Source organism: Peromyscus leucopus, chromosome 8b, assembly GCF_004664715.2.
Source record: "Peromyscus leucopus breed LL Stock chromosome 8b, UCI_PerLeu_2.1, whole genome shotgun sequence".
In the NCBI taxonomy this organism is placed as follows: domain Eukaryota; kingdom Metazoa; phylum Chordata; class Mammalia; order Rodentia; family Cricetidae; genus Peromyscus; species Peromyscus leucopus.
Genome location: NC_051086.1, coordinates 10,086,995 through 10,105,880, shown reverse-complemented (window position 1 = coordinate 10,105,880; position 18,886 = coordinate 10,086,995). Strand labels below are relative to the sequence as shown.

At 49.9% G+C, this 18,886-nt stretch overlaps 1 protein-coding gene across 1 annotated transcript in view; it reads right to left on the bottom strand.

The window, feature by feature from the left end:
• The window catches only part of Slit3 (slit guidance ligand 3), a 603,162-nt gene that overhangs the window by 13,005 nt on the left and 571,271 nt on the right, over window positions 1-18,886 (bottom strand). The window contains exons 29-32 of the mRNA XM_028858254.2: window positions 17,708-17,801; window positions 12,576-12,713; window positions 10,131-10,371; window positions 7,903-8,033 (exon numbers count right to left, since the gene is read on the bottom strand). Coding sequence (XP_028714087.1) covers window positions 7,903-8,033; window positions 10,131-10,371; window positions 12,576-12,713; window positions 17,708-17,801 — 604 coding nt within the window. The remainder of the gene's footprint in view (window positions 1-7,902; window positions 8,034-10,130; window positions 10,372-12,575; window positions 12,714-17,707; window positions 17,802-18,886) is intronic.

Here is an 18,886-nt window from a genome sequence, read left to right as displayed (position 1 = left end):
ACACTTGCTCACTGAAGATACAGTCCCTTCAAAAACCCCGTTTCCTCTGTCAACCTCACTGAGGTTGCTCTAGGAAACATCTGGGAGAAAATGTTTTAGCATGATGTGATTTTTTTTCCCTCCTAGCAAGTATGAAACAAATTCTCTTGGTTAAGGTTGCAGTAGTTTGTCATCGTCCCATCTAAATCCATCGTATAACCACCGGTTCTGAGCACGCCACATCCGAGGACAGAGCGTCTCATATTATGCCAAGTGAGTCTTTCCTCATTCCAGAACTCTAGACTTGAAAGCTTAGGGAAACGGAACCGTTTCCTCCCCTCCCCCAGCTAATATGTGACAGAGCAGGGACTTATGATGGGCTGTGTAGAGTGTTACATCACTCACTTATATTGTTTGATAATTCTATGACGTGGGCACCAGATAAAGACACTGAGTACCAGAGAGGTTGAGAGGCTTGTTCGAGGTCATCCAGCTGATACATGCCAGAGATAGTGTTTATAGACAAGACTTTTGATTCCAAAGTCCTGTTCCTCTCAGGAGGATATCCTTGGCAAGGGCTGGGAGGGAACAGCGGGAGGTGACAGGGTTGGAGATGTGAAGAATGGGGTCACTGCGGAGCTGGTAGATCTGTCTCTACAGGTCGGGGGTGGGTGGCAGACAGGAGAGTCTCGCTCTCCTTGAAGTCTCCTTGGGATCCCCACTGATTTTACAGGCAGCAGGGACAGTTTCAATCACACACACACACACACACACACACACACACACACACACAACATTAACAATAACCCACCACAGCCTGCACCCTGGCGATCCCTACTGTAGCTCTGACTCTGGGAGAAATTGATGATAGAGGGGAACATGCAGGAGCCTGGGATCCACCCAAGTCCTCCAAAAAAGCCTTTCATAGCCATCAGTCCACCTATCTCTCCTCCCTCCTTTTTCTTCCCATGAACCTGCACACTGCTACTCCTTCCTCTCCATCCACATGTCATGTCTGTCCATCTGTCCACCCATCCACCTATCCATCCACCCATCCACCTATCCATCCACCCATCCATCCATCCATCCATCCATCTATCCATGCTTCCACTGATGCTCTCGGATACACTGTCTTAGGTGCTGGGGACCAGTAGAAAATCACAAAGCTCACACTCTGCCCTCCATAACATTTCCTCTGAATCAAAATGGCTGACTTTTAAGTATAAGGTCTAGCCAAGAAGCAGGAAAATGAGGGTGGAGCTGGAGCTGAGAGAGTCCTCTGGGAGATCTGGTTCAGGGATGAGGAGCTGAGAAGCTGTATGAAGGTGTCAGAGGCATCTCGATGTGCTCTGAGTCATGAGTGAGGGTAAGGCAGAGGCTTTCCCCTTGCAGACAAGTTTGCAGGAGGGTTCGAGAAAGAGGGCCGAGTCCTCAGTTTTCTAACCATGTGCAAAAACATGCACCTATGTCTCCTACCATCCCAGAGCTGCTGCTGTCCGGATAACTGGGCTCCAGTGACCCATAACTGAGACGAGGGAGGGGCTACTTGGGAACTCAGTTTCAAAGGCTGCAGTCCGTAGCTGGTTTTAGGGCAGTCTTTGGCAGAGGTCTGTTTACTTCTTGGCGACTAGGGAGCAAAGAGGAAGGGGCTGAATCCCAATGTTCCCTTTAGGGGAACCCCCACCTAGTGACCTCACTTCCTCTTCCAATGCTCCACTTACTAATAGCACCACAGCTTGGAGGCCAAGCCTTCAGCACCTGGGCCTTTAGAAGACATTAGGGATCCAAAGGCTAGCAAGCAGACTCATGCTTGGGTGTGTGTTGGGCGGCCTCTGTCAGAGGCAGCCATGAAGCCAGGGTAGCAGTATGTGGTTGTCGCTTCATTTCCTTCTAGAACCAAGTAAGGGTCAAGGAGTCTGGGCAGCTATTTTCCTGTTCTGGATGTTCTCAGGCACAGCGAGCAGCATGGTTGGCTTCTTCCTGGCTGTGAAGCCCATTCCCTTGTCCCTTCCTAAGCTCTCTAGGGCCAGCTGAGGCTTGGAGCATGGCTGAGGGCCACCAGGCTAGGGACAGTGCTTGCAGGAGCTTGGGGGCAAAAAAGGGCAGCAGTTGTAAGTCTCTGCCCTGGGCAGTGCTGGGCTCCCCTGGCTGCACGGACAGCTTCATCTGCTTGCCCTGCACACCTTTAAAAAAGTGTTGTAGGAGCCAGGCAGTGGTAACACACGCCTTTAATCCCAGCACTCAGGAGGCAGAGGGAGGCGGATCTCTGCGAGTTCGAGGCCAGCCTGGTCTACAGAGCGAGATCCAGGACAGGCACCAAAACTACACGGAGAAACCCTGTCTAGGAAAAAAAAAAGTGTTGTAGGGGCCAGAGAGATGGCTCAGTGGGCAGCGAGCTTGCTGTATAACAGTGAAGACCGGAGTTTGGATCCTTGAACCTCCCATAAAGTCAGACACAGTAGTGTGCATCTGTAACTTCAGAGCTACAGGGACATGGGAGGCGGGAACAGGAGACTCCCCCAGAGTTCACACATCAGCCAGCCTGGCATGCACAGCAATAAACAAGAGAACCAGTATCCAACAATGGGGAAGGTGAAGACTGACACAGGGTCATCCTCTGACCTCCGCAAAGCATGCCGTGGCATGCACATACCTGTTCTCATAATCATATATGCACACAAAGATCTTTGCAAAGTTGGAAACACTGGTCTTTCAATCAACATATCAGCAGAGAGCACCGCTATACTGCTAACAACAAAACAACCACAACAATAACAATAACAGCCACAACAGAGGGTAAAAGTCAAACCCAAACCTAACCAAACCTAACCTTCTGTTTGCTCTAAGAGAAATGGCCACGCTGCATTGGCAAGCCTGGGTGATTAGGCTCCTGGAGAGATCGTTAGGGATTTCAGGGGAGAGTCTTCCTTACTGTCCACTGGGGTTAGACACAAGTGATGGCAGTCCTGGAGTCTCTGGAGCCTGGCTGCAGGGAGCCTGTCTAGGGCTGCCATAGCTACAGGCATTGCCAGATGTACTTATATTTTATGTGTACATGTGAGTGCCTGAATGTGTGTATGTGTGCCACGTGCATGCCTGGAGCTTTCAGAAGCCAGAAGAGGATGCTTGATCTCCTAGAACAGTGGTCTGTCCTAGAACTAGAGTTACAAGTGGTTGTGACTATATGATATGGGTGCTGGGAACCGAATCTGGGTCTTCTGAAAGAGCAGCAAATGACCCTCTCTTTTGCTTTTAATAGTGGCAGCGGGTGGGCTATGGACTAAGGGCAGGAGCTGAAAACCTTCATTTACCCCTAACAAGTCCACAGGCAGGAGGCACATCGTTCCTCGTTTGGGGACAGGAGATATCGCCTAGGTGCCCATGAAAAGTCTGGAGTGGAAATAGTGGAGTTAGGACTTAGGTCAGTGTCTCCCAGCTGTGGGACTCTAGGCCACTGTACAAAAAGATTATCAGGTGGCCATTTCTCTTGGATGCCAAAAGTGACCAATAGGTGGCGGCAGAGCCCCGCAGGAACAAAGCCTTGCGATTTCTTTAGGCAGGCAGTCTGGGTTTACAGAGCCCACTCTAGCAAGAGACTCCTGTGCCCCAGTACTACGGCCTGCAGCCACCACAGTGGGAAGAGGGGTTTAATGGAAACCCGACCCGTGTCTAAGGCCAAGCTCGGAGGGTGGGCTTAATGGAAACCTGACCCGTGTCTAGTGCCAAGCTCTTCCCATCCTGGGCTTCCTTTACGCAATCAGGCTTCTCATCAAACAGGACGGTTCAAGATCAAATGGGGCAAAGACCTCGGTAGTGAATGGGCTGGTGGTAATGCAAACTGTGAGGGTATGCGCTTGGCCTGGTAGAGCTGACTCGTGCATGGAGTTCTGAATGGCAAGCCTTAAAACAAAACAAAACAAAACAAAGCAAAAATCCAAGACATGCCCCACCCCCAAATCCTGAATATCCAGTTTATCTTGATAATCTATAGCTTCTACCTCAAAATGATGTCCACAGGAGTTCCAGCTAGCTTCCCCTTCCCACAGGCCACAGGGCAGAAGAGTCTTATAGCAAGTCTCCATGCTGAAGGCCTGTCCCGTCCTGGGTTAGGAAAGCCCCAGATGGGTTTGTGTGTGTCTGCGCTGTGGCCTACGGTAGAATCTTGACATACTCCTTCACTTCTCCCGACTGCTGGGGACCTGAGCGGAATCAGGGATGGGCAGAAGGGAGGCCCTGGAATCCACCTGCTCTGGGAGAGCGAAGTCTGCAGGAGCCCTGGCAGCTCACCTTTCCTTGAGGCTTGTTTATGGGAACTTCAGGGGACAGACATTTGTAGGCTGCCAACTCCTCTGATAGGCTAGCTTTGGTTTGGTTTCTTGGCTTTCATTCAAGGCTGACATAGCCTCCAGGTGGCCAAGAAGTCACAGCAGTGGCTCTGAGGAATGGCCTCCTGTCCCCTCGGCTCTTGGCAGCTCACAGAGCATTAGTCGTGAATTATAGCCTCTGCCAGCACAGAGGGTATCAAATGCCCCTTAGTGTTAAGTTAGACCTCCTTCCCCGGGGAGCCCTCCCTTATCTTCCAAGCAGGAACATTTATTCCTTCTTCGGAAGTGTCCTCACAGCAGGCTGGGAAGCCTCCAGGGAGGCCTGTTAGATTCTGCCTGTGTAGCCACCAGTGGTCAATATGTGTGTCTCCTTTGTGTGGGATGTTTGATCTTGTGTCCCCTACACTTGGCCCCGGTGCCTGATAGGTGTTTACCAAGTCAGTGAGTGAGAGAGAACACTACAGGGTTGAGCAATCCTATATCTGAAAATCAAAAAGACTCCAAGAATATGAAAAAAAATTGAGCACTAACATGATGTCCCAAGTGGAAAATTCCACACATGACCTCATGTGATGGGTTGCAATCAAAACAGGTATTATTAAAAATATCGTGTGTTCTCTAAAACTGCCTTTAGACTATGTGGATGCTGTGCATATAAACATACATTAACTGCCCTGTAAAATCACTTTCATGTGGGATTTCTGGAGCTTGGGGCCCCTTAAGATTATGAGCAGAAGGGCAGTGACATGCTGCCACCAGGGTTGGCGTGAGAATCCAAGTCATCCGCCTGGATGCCCATCATTCGGTTCTTTCCAAGGGCATGCCATCTCCCTAGTGGACTTGACAAACTCATACAGCTCCCTAGTGGCAATTTTAGAAGGCAGCAATGGTCTCCTACTTGGCATAGTGTTTCTGGAAGGCTCCTCACTCTGCACAGAGTCCAGCTGCTCCTGGAAGCCTGTTTTTAGCCTCCTGTCCTGTACCGTCCACACCACCGCTCATTTGCCAAGTCCTATTTTACACTCACCAGCACCCTAGCAAATACCCATCAGTGTCACAGGAAGACAACCAGGGAAGGAGAAGACGAGTACTTCTTTACCCTCTAAGTGACACCAAGTGCTTTCTCTCAGGCATATGGTTGGTCTGTCTCCCTACTCTCTGTCCTTCCCACTTGGTCCAGGGTCACCAGTTTCAGAAACAAAGATGTTGGGAGACCCCGTGTCTGCTGTGTCCTACTGCCCGAGGCTGGTCTCGTCTCTCTTCATCCTCCACTGGGAGCCTTCTGCTCTGGCCAGTGCCCTGGCCACTGTCTCTGGTTTTGCTGCTGTCCCAACCTAGTCCACCTACTTGTCCTCTCTGCACACACAAGTTTCTCCCTTCGTGATCCACCTCAAACGGCTCCTTCTCCAGGGACTTTTCACATATTAACCTCTGCTGAAATCTATGTATCGGTCTGGATGTGGTGGCACACACCTTGCATCCCAGTGCTCTGGAGGCAGAGGCAGGCAGGTTTCTGGGAGTTTGAGGCTAGCCTGGTCTACACAGTGAGTTTCAGGCCAGTTGGGATGACACAGTAGGATCTTGTTTCAAAATTTTTTTTTCTTTTTTATTCATGAGAGTCACCTGAAAGATTCCTTAAGCATAGATTTGCTATCTTCTCCCTGACAGCTTCAGATTCATTACTTCTGGGGTGAGGACTGAAGATGTGTATTTCTGTATTTTTACCATGTCAGTAGGTATTGCCAACTCAGGGACCACAATCTGTTCTAAGAATCACTGTTTCCTTCTCCTTTGTTCTTTCTCTTTCATCTCCTACTCCACTGTGTGTGTGCGTGTGCGTGTGTGTGCGCGTGCGCATGTGCCTATGCGTGTGTGATATGAAGACTAAACTTGGGCTGCATGTTGGATAAACACCCTTCTAATGAGCTACGCCCTCCAGTCCAAACTGCTGTTTGTTTATTTAGTTTTTTTGAGACAGGATAGCCCTTGCTGTCCTGGAACTCACTATGTAGACCAGGCTGGCCTGAACTTGCAGAGATCCGTACACGTTCTTTGGCCCCAGAAGTACTGGAATTAAAGGCGTTCGCTACCATGACCAGCTCACACCACTGCCTCTAACCAAGGGTTTTCAAACTGGGTGTGCTAGAGGAGAATCACCAGCCTGTGCCTCCCAGCTCTGCCAGGCAGTTCTACCTCTATGTAGTAACAGCCTTCAGTTCAACACAAAGTTTCAGCTGAAGAAAAGATTTAGTTAATCGGAGAGGCGCATAAGTCCCCAGGGGGGCGTGGCCTCTTCTGTGTGCGGTCTTCCTGAGTTTGGCTCCTTCCACTGCTGGTTTTACGTGACTCAGGGGTAACACAGACAGGCCCTGAAAGCTCTAGTGGTTATTTAAAAACAACCATAAAATATAACTACCTTTCCATTTTAATCATGATTTGGTAGAGGTTTGAGTGTCCATTAGCTGAAGTGATCAGGATCAGAGTTCGGGTTATTTGTATATGGTTTACAGACGGACTGTCCTCCATCTAACATGCTCTAAGACTGGAAAACTTTTCAGCATCATAAAGTTTCTGATTCTCGAGAATTATTTCAGACGAGGCACGCTCACTCTGTCCTTTACTAAAGGGCAGGAACCATTTAGCGTGAATGGGTGTGTCTGTGTGAGATGTCACTTATGCTGAAGGGCGTGAGTGGGCTGAGTGTGGGCTGAAGGGGACACACGAGGGAACCGTTACACAGCAGCCATCTAGAAGGCGGGTGTGTGTGCGTGTGTGTGTGTGTGTGTGTGTGTGTGTGTGTGTGTGTGCAGTCTGCAGCTAAGGTGTCCCCCAAAAGCTTGTGTGTTGAAGGCCTGGTCCAGAGTCTGTGGTGCTCCTGGGAGGTGGTGGGACCTTCAAGAATGTGGGAAGTCCTCTGCTCACTGAGGGGCACAGCCTGGAGGGAATGACAGGACGCGCCCTCTTCTCTCTTTGCTTTGCAGCTGCCATGAGGTGAGCAGCTGGTTTGAATACCTACTTCCCACCATGATGAGAGAGTCAAAGTGGTGAAGCCAAATAGACTGAAATCTCTAAAACCGTGAGCCAAGAGAAACCTTCCCTCTCTGTAAGCTGGCCATCTCTGGCATTTTGTTACAGCTATGGCAAGCTGCCCAACCTACAGGGCGATGGTTAAGAAGACTTAAAGTTTAGGAAACACTGTCTTTCAGAACACTTTGAAAGTCACCTGAGCACAGTCCTGTTCCCTGGGTGCTCTTGAATTTCCTCTTCTTGAATTGCATGCTAATCGCCCTGCTTTCTTTCTTAAACTAATAAAAGATTAGGATGACATTTTGAAAAGGGCACCTCATTAAGCAGCCTCATCTCCATTGGAGCACCTGGCTCCATGCTCAGTAACCAGCTGGCCATTTATCTTATGGTAATGAGGTGTCATCTCCGCACATGGGCCTGCCTTCCATTCCTGCTTCTGCCTCCGACAGCATCTTTCTCCCTCCCACCTGCCAGTCCGGGAGAAGCGTGTCTGTGTGGGGCAGGAGGCTCCAGCGTCACCTGGTGTCTACTCCGTAGGAACATAGTCTGTGGCTGAGAGGGGTGTTTTTACCTGTACACCGTGGTTGGAGGGGAGCTCAGGCTGTCGTACACCAGCCTCACATGGCCCTGGTACAGCTCCAGTGCCAAGGGGTCATTGTCTCCCTTGTAAAGAAGGATGCCGTTGTCCTTGTCAGTGGCCACCTGGGGAGAGCAACCAGGGTGTGTGGGTTAGGAGTTACCCAAGTGCCAACCTCTCGTGACCCTACTCCCAGCACCCTCTCCAGGTGGCTGTCTCAGAGTCTGGACCAGACTGGACTTCAAATCTATCTCTTTCCCTATCTGGCCTGTCTATTCCAGAAGGCAAGACTTAAGCTTGTACTGCAAAGGCTAGCAGAGCAAATGGCCTCAGCAAATATGCATCGAGCATGTACTATGTGCCACGACATCAGGGTCACACGTCGAGGATGCTCAAGTCCCTCATATGAAAGGACATCTGCATCGAATGCACACACTCCTCCCACGTGATTTCCACCCTCTCTCTAGATGATGACGCTACCTGACACAGGGGAAATGCTATGGTAACAGCTGTAATGCATACGTAGAGGTCACCATCACGCCCAACCTTTTGAGGTTGTAATCTAACCCTGTCATCTGTAAATTCACGCCAGGGAACTGTGCAGTAGACTTCTTAAAAAAATTCACAAATAAAAACATCTCATAATGTTTTAAGGAACTTTCCCATTTTGTTTGGCTCATACTCATCATTATCCTTGGCCACACACGGCCTGAGGGCCGTGGGCTGAACATACCGGGCAGGGGCTAAGTGTGCCCATATGTGTTCAAGAGAGTGGCAATGTTCTTTAAGATGTTTTTGATCTGTGGCTGGTTGAGTGTGCAGGGGTGGAACCTGGGCTGGTTGTTAACTATGCAGATCAGGAGGCCCCCAACTCTAAGCTCTCTCTCCTACTAGTATACAACCTGATCCAACCAAGTACCGGCCCCTTTGGAAGTCTGTCTCGGCGTGAAACACAGACTAACAGTTGTAAACAAAGGTTGAAGACCAGAGCTTAACTCAGTGTAGCCTAGGAAGCAAACAATGTCTTCAGGGCTGTCTGGGGCAGTTAACAATAAATACCACTGTCTGGGCTTCACCTCTGAGCAAGTCAGCATGAGCCTTTGTGGGCAAACGTAAGTTTAAAAGCTCTGCAGGCGATTCTAGGTGCTGCTGAGGCTGGAAGCCAGGCGTCAGGAGAAGCTGCCCTGGCTGGCCAGCTGGCTGCTGGGTGAGTCTCCACAGGAGTGGACGTTCAGCAGGTCCATCTGATAGTGAATTTGGCTGTCTGGAGCACTGGAGGCTGGGCTGGTGGAGAGGAGTGAAGGAAGGATGCAAGAGGGCGGGGGAAGTGAGAACTTCCTATTTGTCCTAGCATCGATGCCAATGGTACCGTCCTGTCTACCGGTCAGGCTCTGCAGGGAGAGTATCTTCTTGGGTACCCTTCAGCCCTGCGGTCTGGAGCAGAGCCTGCTGCTGGGGATAGGTGCTCAAGAGATCCTTGCTGAGGGAGCGTTTCATTTGGAAGTTCCAGACTGAACCTTGGCTAAGGATGCAGAGCTCATGCCCAGCAGCACCCAGCAGCTCCTGGGCTACTAGTTGGCTCGCACTGTCCAGGTACATCCCCGTTGCTGAGAAAACAACTTGGTTCATACTAAACACTTTTCCATCCCTCAGTGTGTCCTGCTTGCTTGTGCCTCCAGGGCTCTGCAAATGCAGCTCTCTCAGCTAGCCACTCCCCAGCCTTTGTCCTTTACTCGGTCACCCGACTCTCTTATCCCTCTCCCCAGGACTTAGGTCAAGTGCTACATAGGCTTCCGATCTCCACTTAGCTCTTCCTGCCTCTAGACGGCCTTCTCTGGTTCCTCCCTAGAGGCTGGGAGCACGTGCTCTGTGCTCCCTTAGCACCCATCCTCTCTTGTCATCTTTCCCTTCGTTGTCATCCTGGCTGCTCTGTCCTCCATACCACCCGGTCCCCACTGTCCAGCACAGGAGAGCTGCAGGAGTGATCTTTAAGGAATGGGTGAGAGAGACAGCAAGGATCTGATGCATGCTGTGAGACTCACCAGGAGGTTTCTTAGGGATCACTCTGGGTTGACCCAGCCCCTGAAAAGCTGAGCACTGTCTGTGAAGTTCCAGGAGAAGAGGCAGGCTTGCTAATGGTCTGGGAAACCCCAGCCGTACTCTGAGGGGTGCCACACTCAGGTCCTTCCAAGGATGGTAGCTGGGAAGGGGAGAGCGCATACCTGCAGGGAGATGTTGGCCTGGGGCCGGACCTTGGCGGAGGCCAGTTCCACATAGGAGTCCTTGCCTACGAAGTTCACAGTGATGAGCTTCTCACACCTGGGCCCAGCAAAGCCTGGGGGACAGCGGCAAGTGGGCTCCTGCTGCACCACAATGCACTGCGCCCCGTTCTGGCACTCATACTGGTCACAGGGGCTGGTCTGTAGCAGAACCATGGGTGGGGGATGCTCACAGAAGAGACCACTGGAAAGAAGGCATGGGAGAGAGGAGACAACCAGAGTTATTAAATAAGAGAAAGGTATAGTGGGAAGTTCCATTCTTGCCTCTAACTGAAGTGAGTCCTTTTAAGTTTCAGTCTCTCTCTTTTTTAAAAAGCTGAGTCAATGCATGCAAATGGCCCAGCTCAGTGGGTAAAGGTGCTTGCTGCCAAGCCTGATGACCTGAGTTCGATTCCTGGGACCCATGGTAGAAGAGAGAACTGACTGACTCTCAGATTGTCCTTTGATATCTACAAGTGTGTGTGTGTGTGTGTGTGTGTGTGTGTGTGTGTGTGTGTGTGTGGCATAGCCAGCCAGCAGGGAAATTCTGCCTTACAAAGAAAGGTGTTCTGACACCTACAACAACATGGATGGATCTTGAGAGCACTGTGCTAAGTGAAAGGAACTATCCACAAAGGCCAGCACCATCAAATAGTCAGGTTCCCAGACACAAATGGAGAGTGAGGTTGTCAGTGTTACAGGGAGGGAATGAGGAGTTGTTGATGGTGTTGGGGTTGGAATTTTGCAAAGTATTAAGAGTTCTGGAGATGGAGACATGTGTGAATATTCTATCAAAAAAGGATTTATTTAAACAAGTTAATTTTGAATTATATGTGTGTGTGTATGTGTGTGAGTGCCTGTGCCCACAGAGGCCAGAGGGGTTGGATCCTTCTAGAGCTGGAGATATATGTGATTGTGAATTGGCTGATGTGGGTGCTGGGAACCGAACTTGGGTCCTCTGTAAGAGTAGCGAGCACTATTAACTGTCGAGCCAACATGACTATTCTTTTTTTTTTTATTTTTTTAATATATATATATATATATATATATATATATATATATATATATAAATATATTTCATTTGACAATACCATTCAGTTCTACATATCAGCCACGGGTTCCCCTATTCTCCCCCTCCCACCCCCTCCCCTTACCCCAGCCCACCCTCCATTCCCACCTCCTCCAGGACAAGTCCTCCCCGAGGACTGCGATCAACCTGGTAGACTCAGTCCAGGGAGGTCCAGTCCCTTCCTCCCAGACTGAGCCAAGTGTCCCTGCATAAGTTCCAGGTTTCAAACAGCCAACTCATGCAATGAGCACAGGACTTGGTCCCACTGCCTAGTTGCCTCCCAAACTGATCAAGCCAATCAACTGTCTCACCTATTCAGAGGGCCTGATCCAGCTGGGGGCCCCTCAGCCTTTGGTTCATAGTTCATGTGTTTCCATTCATTTGGCTATTTTTTTCAATAATTGAGTAAAACTGAAATTTATTATAAGCCACAGTCGTCCTAGGGACCTCCATGCTATATATATAGCCTCTATGGTTCGATGGGTTGTGGTCTGATTGTTCTTTATTTTATATCTAGAATCCACTTATGAGTGAGTACATACCATAACTGTCTTTCTGGGTTTGGGTTACCTCACTCAGGATGATTTTTTCTAGTTCCATCCATTTGCCTGCAAATTTCATGCTTTCATTGTTTTTCTCTGCTGAGTAGTACTCCATCCAACATGACTATTCTTAACACTGTTGAACTGCTTCCCTAGGTTCAGATGAGGGCTGGGAAGAACCCACAGCTGCCTTCTTGGCTCACTCTCTTGGAGTCTATGTCAAAGTTAATCTGCATATTTTATATTCATGCTATCCAAATCTGATTTCAGTCTGAGTTCCCTTTAGTACAGTCCCTGCTCCCCCAGTTTCCTATAAACCCATGCCTAACTCTTCCAGTCCAGGTTGAGGGGGACCTGGAGCCCAGGCTGCTTTTTCTGCACACCCCAGACATCTAACCACCTGACCAATGCCTCTTACTTGACATTTCTTCTAGCTCCAGTTCCAGAGACTGACCCCAAACACTCTACTGAATTACTTCCGTCTTTTCATTGTCTTTTGTTATTTGGTGCTAGGGACTGAACCAGGGCTCATATGCACGATAAGCATCGAGTACACCCTCAGCCCTCACGCCTTTTTCTGCCATTAAGATGCCATAAATGTTTTTGGTTTCCAGCCACCCCACAAGACGGTGGCATCTTCCATTAGGTAGAATCATACGTGGGTGACAATGTGAGCGTGGACTCAGGTCTAGCTTCTACATGGAGTTGCCCTGGTTGGCTGCAGGGAGGCCTGCATCCCCGCCTCCTCCTGCCATCTAGTCCAGGCTACCTGCCTCCTGAGACGCTCCTCCGCCATACCTGAAGCCCTGGGGGCAGATGCATGTGTAGCCATTGACTGCGTCCACACACTGGGCTCCATGGCGGCACTTGTGGGCTGCACAGTCGTCGTTGTCTGTCTGGCACAGCTTCCCGCTGTAACCAGGGGCACATTCACACCTGCAACATAGGCAGAGAGAAACTTGCTCGGGGCCGGCCAACTTGGCCGGCAGATGCTCTCGTACCCCCTCTTGCCAAATCTCTCTCTCCACCTACTCTAGTTCCTTAAGGGTTCACCAGGCCTGCCTCTGCTCCCGGGCTCCACTCAGGGTGCACGGCCTTTGCTCTCAGAGTCAAGGTCTGTCTGTTGCAGGCAGCGGGCAAGCTTTGCTTTCAGAACCAGGCTGGGAGCACAGGAGGCAGCATGCAGCTTTTGGGTCAGATCTGGTTCCTTCCGCTGAGCACCTTCCAGGGGCACCGCATCAGATCCTCAGGGGCCGGTAGGGGAGGCCCTATCCAAAGCAGCATCCAGAAAGCGCTCAAGCCACCTCCCCAAAGCCTCATCGAGTGCCGGCTGCACTTACTGTGTTAGATGCTATTCTAGGTGTACTGGCCACTCAGGGCCTCCCTAGCTTGCGCGTTCTCTCAAAGCCACTGGTCTTCAATCAGCTCTGCTGCTCTGGAGTACAGTGGACACTGTGTCCAGTGGGACAGCGCAGTAGAGATGATGAAGACAAGGATGAAGGAAGCGATGGCATCTGCACTCCCCTGCCTTTGTTTCCTTGCTTGTTCAGACACTCACACTCAGTTAGGAAGGATGAAAAGCTCTTATCTCCCAGGGGACAGGATGGGAGCAGCGCATCCTTGCACAGGCCCCTGTCCAGCTGGTCCAGCTCTTCCCTAGAGATCAGCGGGCCCACAGCCCTCCCATACTTCTCTAGCACCGAGACTAAGCCTGTATGTAGCCAGAACATGTGTCCGTGGCTCATTTGTGTGAGGTGACACAAAACCCAAAATGTGCCTGGAAACAGACCTGTGATTCCCCAGGGCTAAGGCAACCCTACAAATACACACTGATGTAATGCTCACTTGCCTCGCACCCTCCTGCAAAGCCTGGGCACCTCCTAGGCCCATCAGCTCAATTCTTCTGGGCAGAGTAAAAATCCAAATGCCATCTCTCCAAGGCAGAGGGAGAGGGGGCACAGGCAGGGAGTGCAGGGCGAGCAAGCGCTCTCAATTCTGAGCTTGCACCCTCAGGACCTGACTCTGGGGGGGGGGGGGGGGGGGAGAAACACTCCTCCTTCCTCCCTCACGGTACTCCTCCCCCTTAGGAACAGACAGAGTGGGTAGAACCCCAGCCTCACACCGGAGCCAGGTAAGTGATGATAAGGGAAGATTCTGAAGCAGCATCCCCCCCCCCCCCCCCCCCTAGAAACAGCTCCAGAATCTGAAGACCGACTGGGCGGGCTTGTGTGTGCTCAGATCTGGTGAATTTTACTAGCATCCTACCAGTTCATCTTCATGTACGTGGCTGGCAAATCTAAGATGTGCACCACCTATTGCTGCACCAGAGCACATTTTAGGGGCATGGTGTGCCAAAGTGTTTTTCCCTTTCTCTCTCTCTCTCTCTCTCTCTCTCTCCCTCCCTCCCTCCCTCCCTCCCTCCTCCTTCCATCCCTCACTCTTCCTTCTCTCTCTCTTTGGATTTTTTTTTAAGATAAGGTCTTGTGACAAAGCCAGATTAGCCTCAAACTTCTCATGCTGCTGACCTCAAACTCCTGACTCTTCTATTGGGGTCTCTAAGTCCTGGTGTCAAAGTGTCTGCCACCAGGGCTGGAGAGATAGTTCAATAGTTAAGAGCACTTGCCCCAAGTTCAGTTCCCAGAACCCACATCAGGCAGCTCACAACCATCTGGAACTAGAGTTCCAGTAGGACCCGACGCCTTTTTCTGGCCTCTGCAGGAATTTGCACACACATGCATATACACATACACATACATTTAAAAAAAACCTAGGGGGCAGATTTAGAGAGACGGTTCATTGGTTAAGAGCACTTGCTGCTTTTACAGAGTATCTAGGTTTGGTTCTTAGCACCCACGTGGCCGATCACAACAGTCTACACCTTTACTTTCAGGGTATCTGATGCCCCCTTCTGGCCTTCTTAGGCACCAGGGACTGTGTGTGTGTGTGTGTGTGTGTGTGTGTGTGTGTGTGTGTGTGTATTTGCACACATAAAATAAAAATAAATCTTTAAAAAACGTTTAAGAAATTTCTGCCACCAAAACTGGTTTCAGGCAATTTTCTAAAGAAACAAACTAGAAGTCTGAGGCATTGGGATGCGCTTCAATGCTTCAGCTGCTGGTAAAACTGGGCCAGGAGGGGGGTGGGAGAGGGTGGGAAGACCAACAGGAACAAGGCACAGGGATGTATGTTATGAGAATGTGGAAATGAAGCCCATTATTTTGTAAACTAGCTAAAAAATATATTAAAATCAAAACCCAAACCAAACCCCAGCCATGGCAGGCATTTCAGTTTCATTACTTGGATCCCAAAGAGCCCCGGAGAGCAGTTGAATCTAACCGGCCCTCTCCAAGGCTTAAAAAAAGCTCTCTAGCATTTAACAGGATAAAAACCAACCTTTAAAATATGAAGTTCAAGGCAACTGATGAGTAGGAAAGCTACTCCCACTTCTAAACTCAGTGGTGGAGGCCTGGGGGGGAGGCTGTCTATAGACTTCTACTGGCGCGGCCTTAGACATTAACGAGCAAAGGAAACACCTAAGGATTTTGCCATTAAAAAAAAAAAATGCACCGGGCACTGGGCAGTGGTGGCGCACACCTTTAATCCCAGCACTCGGGTGGCAGAGGTGGGTGGCTCTATGAGTTCCAGGCCAGCCTGGTCTACAGAGCGAGTTCTAGGACAGTCAGGGCTATACAGAGAAACTCTGTCTCCAAACAAACAAACAAACAAACAAAAACAAACAAACACAGGGAGCCTGGGCAGGGTCCTGGCACTTCATTCCTAACACATTTCCATGAGGTACTCACTGGTTTGAGGACCTCACTCCTCACAGTAGGGTCCACATAATATTTCTCAGATTACAGAAGCAGCAGGTGACATCACTTCAATTCTTTTTATTTTCAAACATTTGCATCTTCCATGTTGATATTATGTAAAGTCTGTGTTGGATCTAGTGACCAAGGGCCAAGGCCACCTGGAGTATCTGGATCTAGCAGATACCAGACTTCTTAGTTCCTGGCATTTGGGTTGGTGTCACTGGGTATGGGCTGGGAGGGCCACAGTCTCTCCACTGGAAGCACGAGACTTGGTACTGCATGGAGTTTTCAGTGTATACAAGTCAATGAGATCTTTGTTATTTCCAGGGCCTCTGAGCAGATCTGCCTGACACCGAGACCTCATTAAAGTGTCTCCAAAGCTAAGCAGAGGCCATCCCGACTGCAACACCCTCTCATCAACGTCCCTCCAGGCTGCTGTGGGTGTCAGGTGTTTGATGATGGGGGGGGGCACAATAATAAAATGCCTCGTTGGGAGAATGGATTATTGTTTACAGGCATTTTAATATAAAAACGACCACCACTGAGTTGGCTTTCACAGACTTTCTGAGACGCTGTCTCCTAGGAGACATGACATGACATATAAATAAGATGACTCAAGCAAAGCTTGGCTGCTGTCTTCTTTTCCTGTATTGTCCCAGACTCAAGGGCCTTGGTTATAGCAGAGGGTAAGGTTTTCAGAACACACATCAGAGGATTATGGAAAATCTGGTGGCTCTAACTCTCTGTGTCCACACCCACCCCTGACCAGTTTCCATGGCCTGCTGGGTTCTTTCAAAGTCCATGCCCTCTTAGTTTGCTGCCTGTCCACTTGGCCTGAATGATACTCATCTCCTCATTCTGTATAGCTGAGGGTTAGTAACCACTCATTTCCCTTCCTGGCATACCCAAAGGCCTTTGCCTGACTGTCTGGGCTTCCCTGTTTTGGGTCCAAGCATGGTTTTGCATGGTTCTTATCTCCAGGCTGCACTTCAGACAGTTTTGTCCACTTGCAGTAGACAGCCTGGTATTTAGTAACTAGAGGCTCTCCGTTGGTGTTGGATCCTGGGGTGGTGGGAATCTGGGAGCTGCACTCAGGAGGCCCCACCTCCTGAAACTCCTTCCTAGCATATGTCAGAGAGGCATGAGCAGACAGGTAGACTAGACCAGGGTGACACACAGAGCAGCCGTGGCTTCATTTATCCTGGCCAAGTCAGAGGCCTCACACCTCTTACAACTGCCCTGGAGATGAACAGAAGGACCAGGATGTCGCAACAGAAAAGGATAATACAAATCGGGGGAAATGGCTCAGCAAGTAAAATGTTTGCTGTGCAAGCCGAGGACCCAGGTTTAGATCCCCCAGAACCCACAGAAAAGCCAGTCATGGCACTGCAAACTTCAGTCTTCAACATTCCACATCAACCTGTGGTCCACACACACACACGCCATGTTGGTGAGTGCGCACACACAGAGAAAGAAGACAAGCGTATGGGAAGATACACTCAGGCCCCAGAACAGCGTGGTGCTCTCAGGCTGCCTCTTCCTAATTCTGCGAATTCCTCATGTGGTCCCCGGCCTGGCTCTGCTGCTAGAGATGGAGGATGCTCCACCAATGGCAGTGGCTGCTCATCCTAGCCAGAATTCCTGGTCCCACCACCTCCCTCCCGCAGGTGCGGTCTAGCAAACTTTCCTTGGGGAAGCAGGACCGAGAAGGTGGCCCACCAGGAAGGCTACACATTGGGTCGGTGACCAGACACCTTTCAGACGGTGGGTCAACCTGTGATGGTTCCTTCCGTGGATGGCCCCTCCTTTTCAGCTCTGGGAAGGAGAGATAGGCTAAGAGAGGAGAAGGCGGGAGAGAATGAGAAGGCAGAGGGAGGAGGAGAGGAAGGGGGAATGTATCCATCTCTTGATCAGAAGAATACAGAAAGGAAGACAACTTGTGGAAATATGACCAGGTCTGGGTCAGATAGAGATGCACATGAGTACAGGAGAGAGAAAGATGGGGTGATAGGCTGTGGGGGGTGGGTGGGAGATACTGCCTGACTCAGGGCCTCAAACCTAGGCTGGTGGAGGCAGAGTCTTCAGGGCTCCATGCCAAAACACGAGGCTGGGCCTTACCTGAATCCTTTGTCCAGGGAGATGCACTTGGCCTCATGTTGACAGAGGTTCATCTCGGGCACACAGTAGTCAATCACCTCATCACACAGCTCCCCTGGAGATCATGGGGAAGAGAAATTAGGCATCCGGGAGGATACTGGGGTCACCAAGGCCACAAGGTCAGACTTGTCCCACTCTAGGTCATAGGTCATGGACACCAGGATCCCTTCATTCTTCTCTTAGTATATCCTTTTTTTTTTTTTTTTTTTTTTTACCAGACTCCTGGCTCAGTTTCCCTGGAGTGACAGTGAGAAGGTCCCTGGGGTCTCTGGACACTCAGCACTGTCTGGCTGATTTTCTTGACCTTTCTAGAACTGTTACAGCTGAAGCCACAGGCTAGATGCTGACCTTGGACTATGCTTACTCATACTGATTTACTGATTTTCCCCCTATTCACCATCTATTTATTGAGTATCTTCTACATGGGAGGCACTGTGCCAGGTGCTGGGAGCACAACAGTGACCTTCCAACATATCCTCTTCCATGGCCTAGCAAAAAGAATCTGCAAACAGGCAGGCAGGTGCCACTCAGAGTTGTGAATGCCACCATGACAGTGAACTGTGGACCTACAACCTTTCCCAGGAGGCCAGGGGAAGCTTTCTGGGAAAATGGACCAGACATGTTCTATCTGATGTAGTCAAGAAAGCCAGTTGGAGCCGGGCGGTGGTGGCACACGCCTTTAATCCCAGCACTTGGGAGGCAGAGCCAGGAGGATCTCTGTGAGTTCGAGGCCAGCCTGGGCTACCAAGTGAGTTCCAGGAAAGGCGCAAAGCTACACAGAGAAACCCTGTCAAAAAACCAAAAAAAAAAAAAAAAAAAAAAAAAAAAAAAAAAAAAAAAAAAAAAAAAAAGAAAAAAGAAAGAAAGAAAGAAAGAAAGAAAGAAAAAGAAAGAAAGCCAGTTGGATGTTTCAGAGAAGGAAATAAAGGAGCTTGCAGTTCTGATCTCTGGATATTCTATCTTTGAAGTTCACAGCACTGCAAAATGCCTTATGTGTGTGTCATAAGTACCCAGGGTGGTGAGCGTGGATAGATCTGATAAACCTGCATCATCTGAAAATGTGTGTTAGGAATGCAGTCATAGGGTGAGGAGGCCGGACTGTATCACGGAGCAGCGAATGAGTTTAAAGCCAGGATTTTA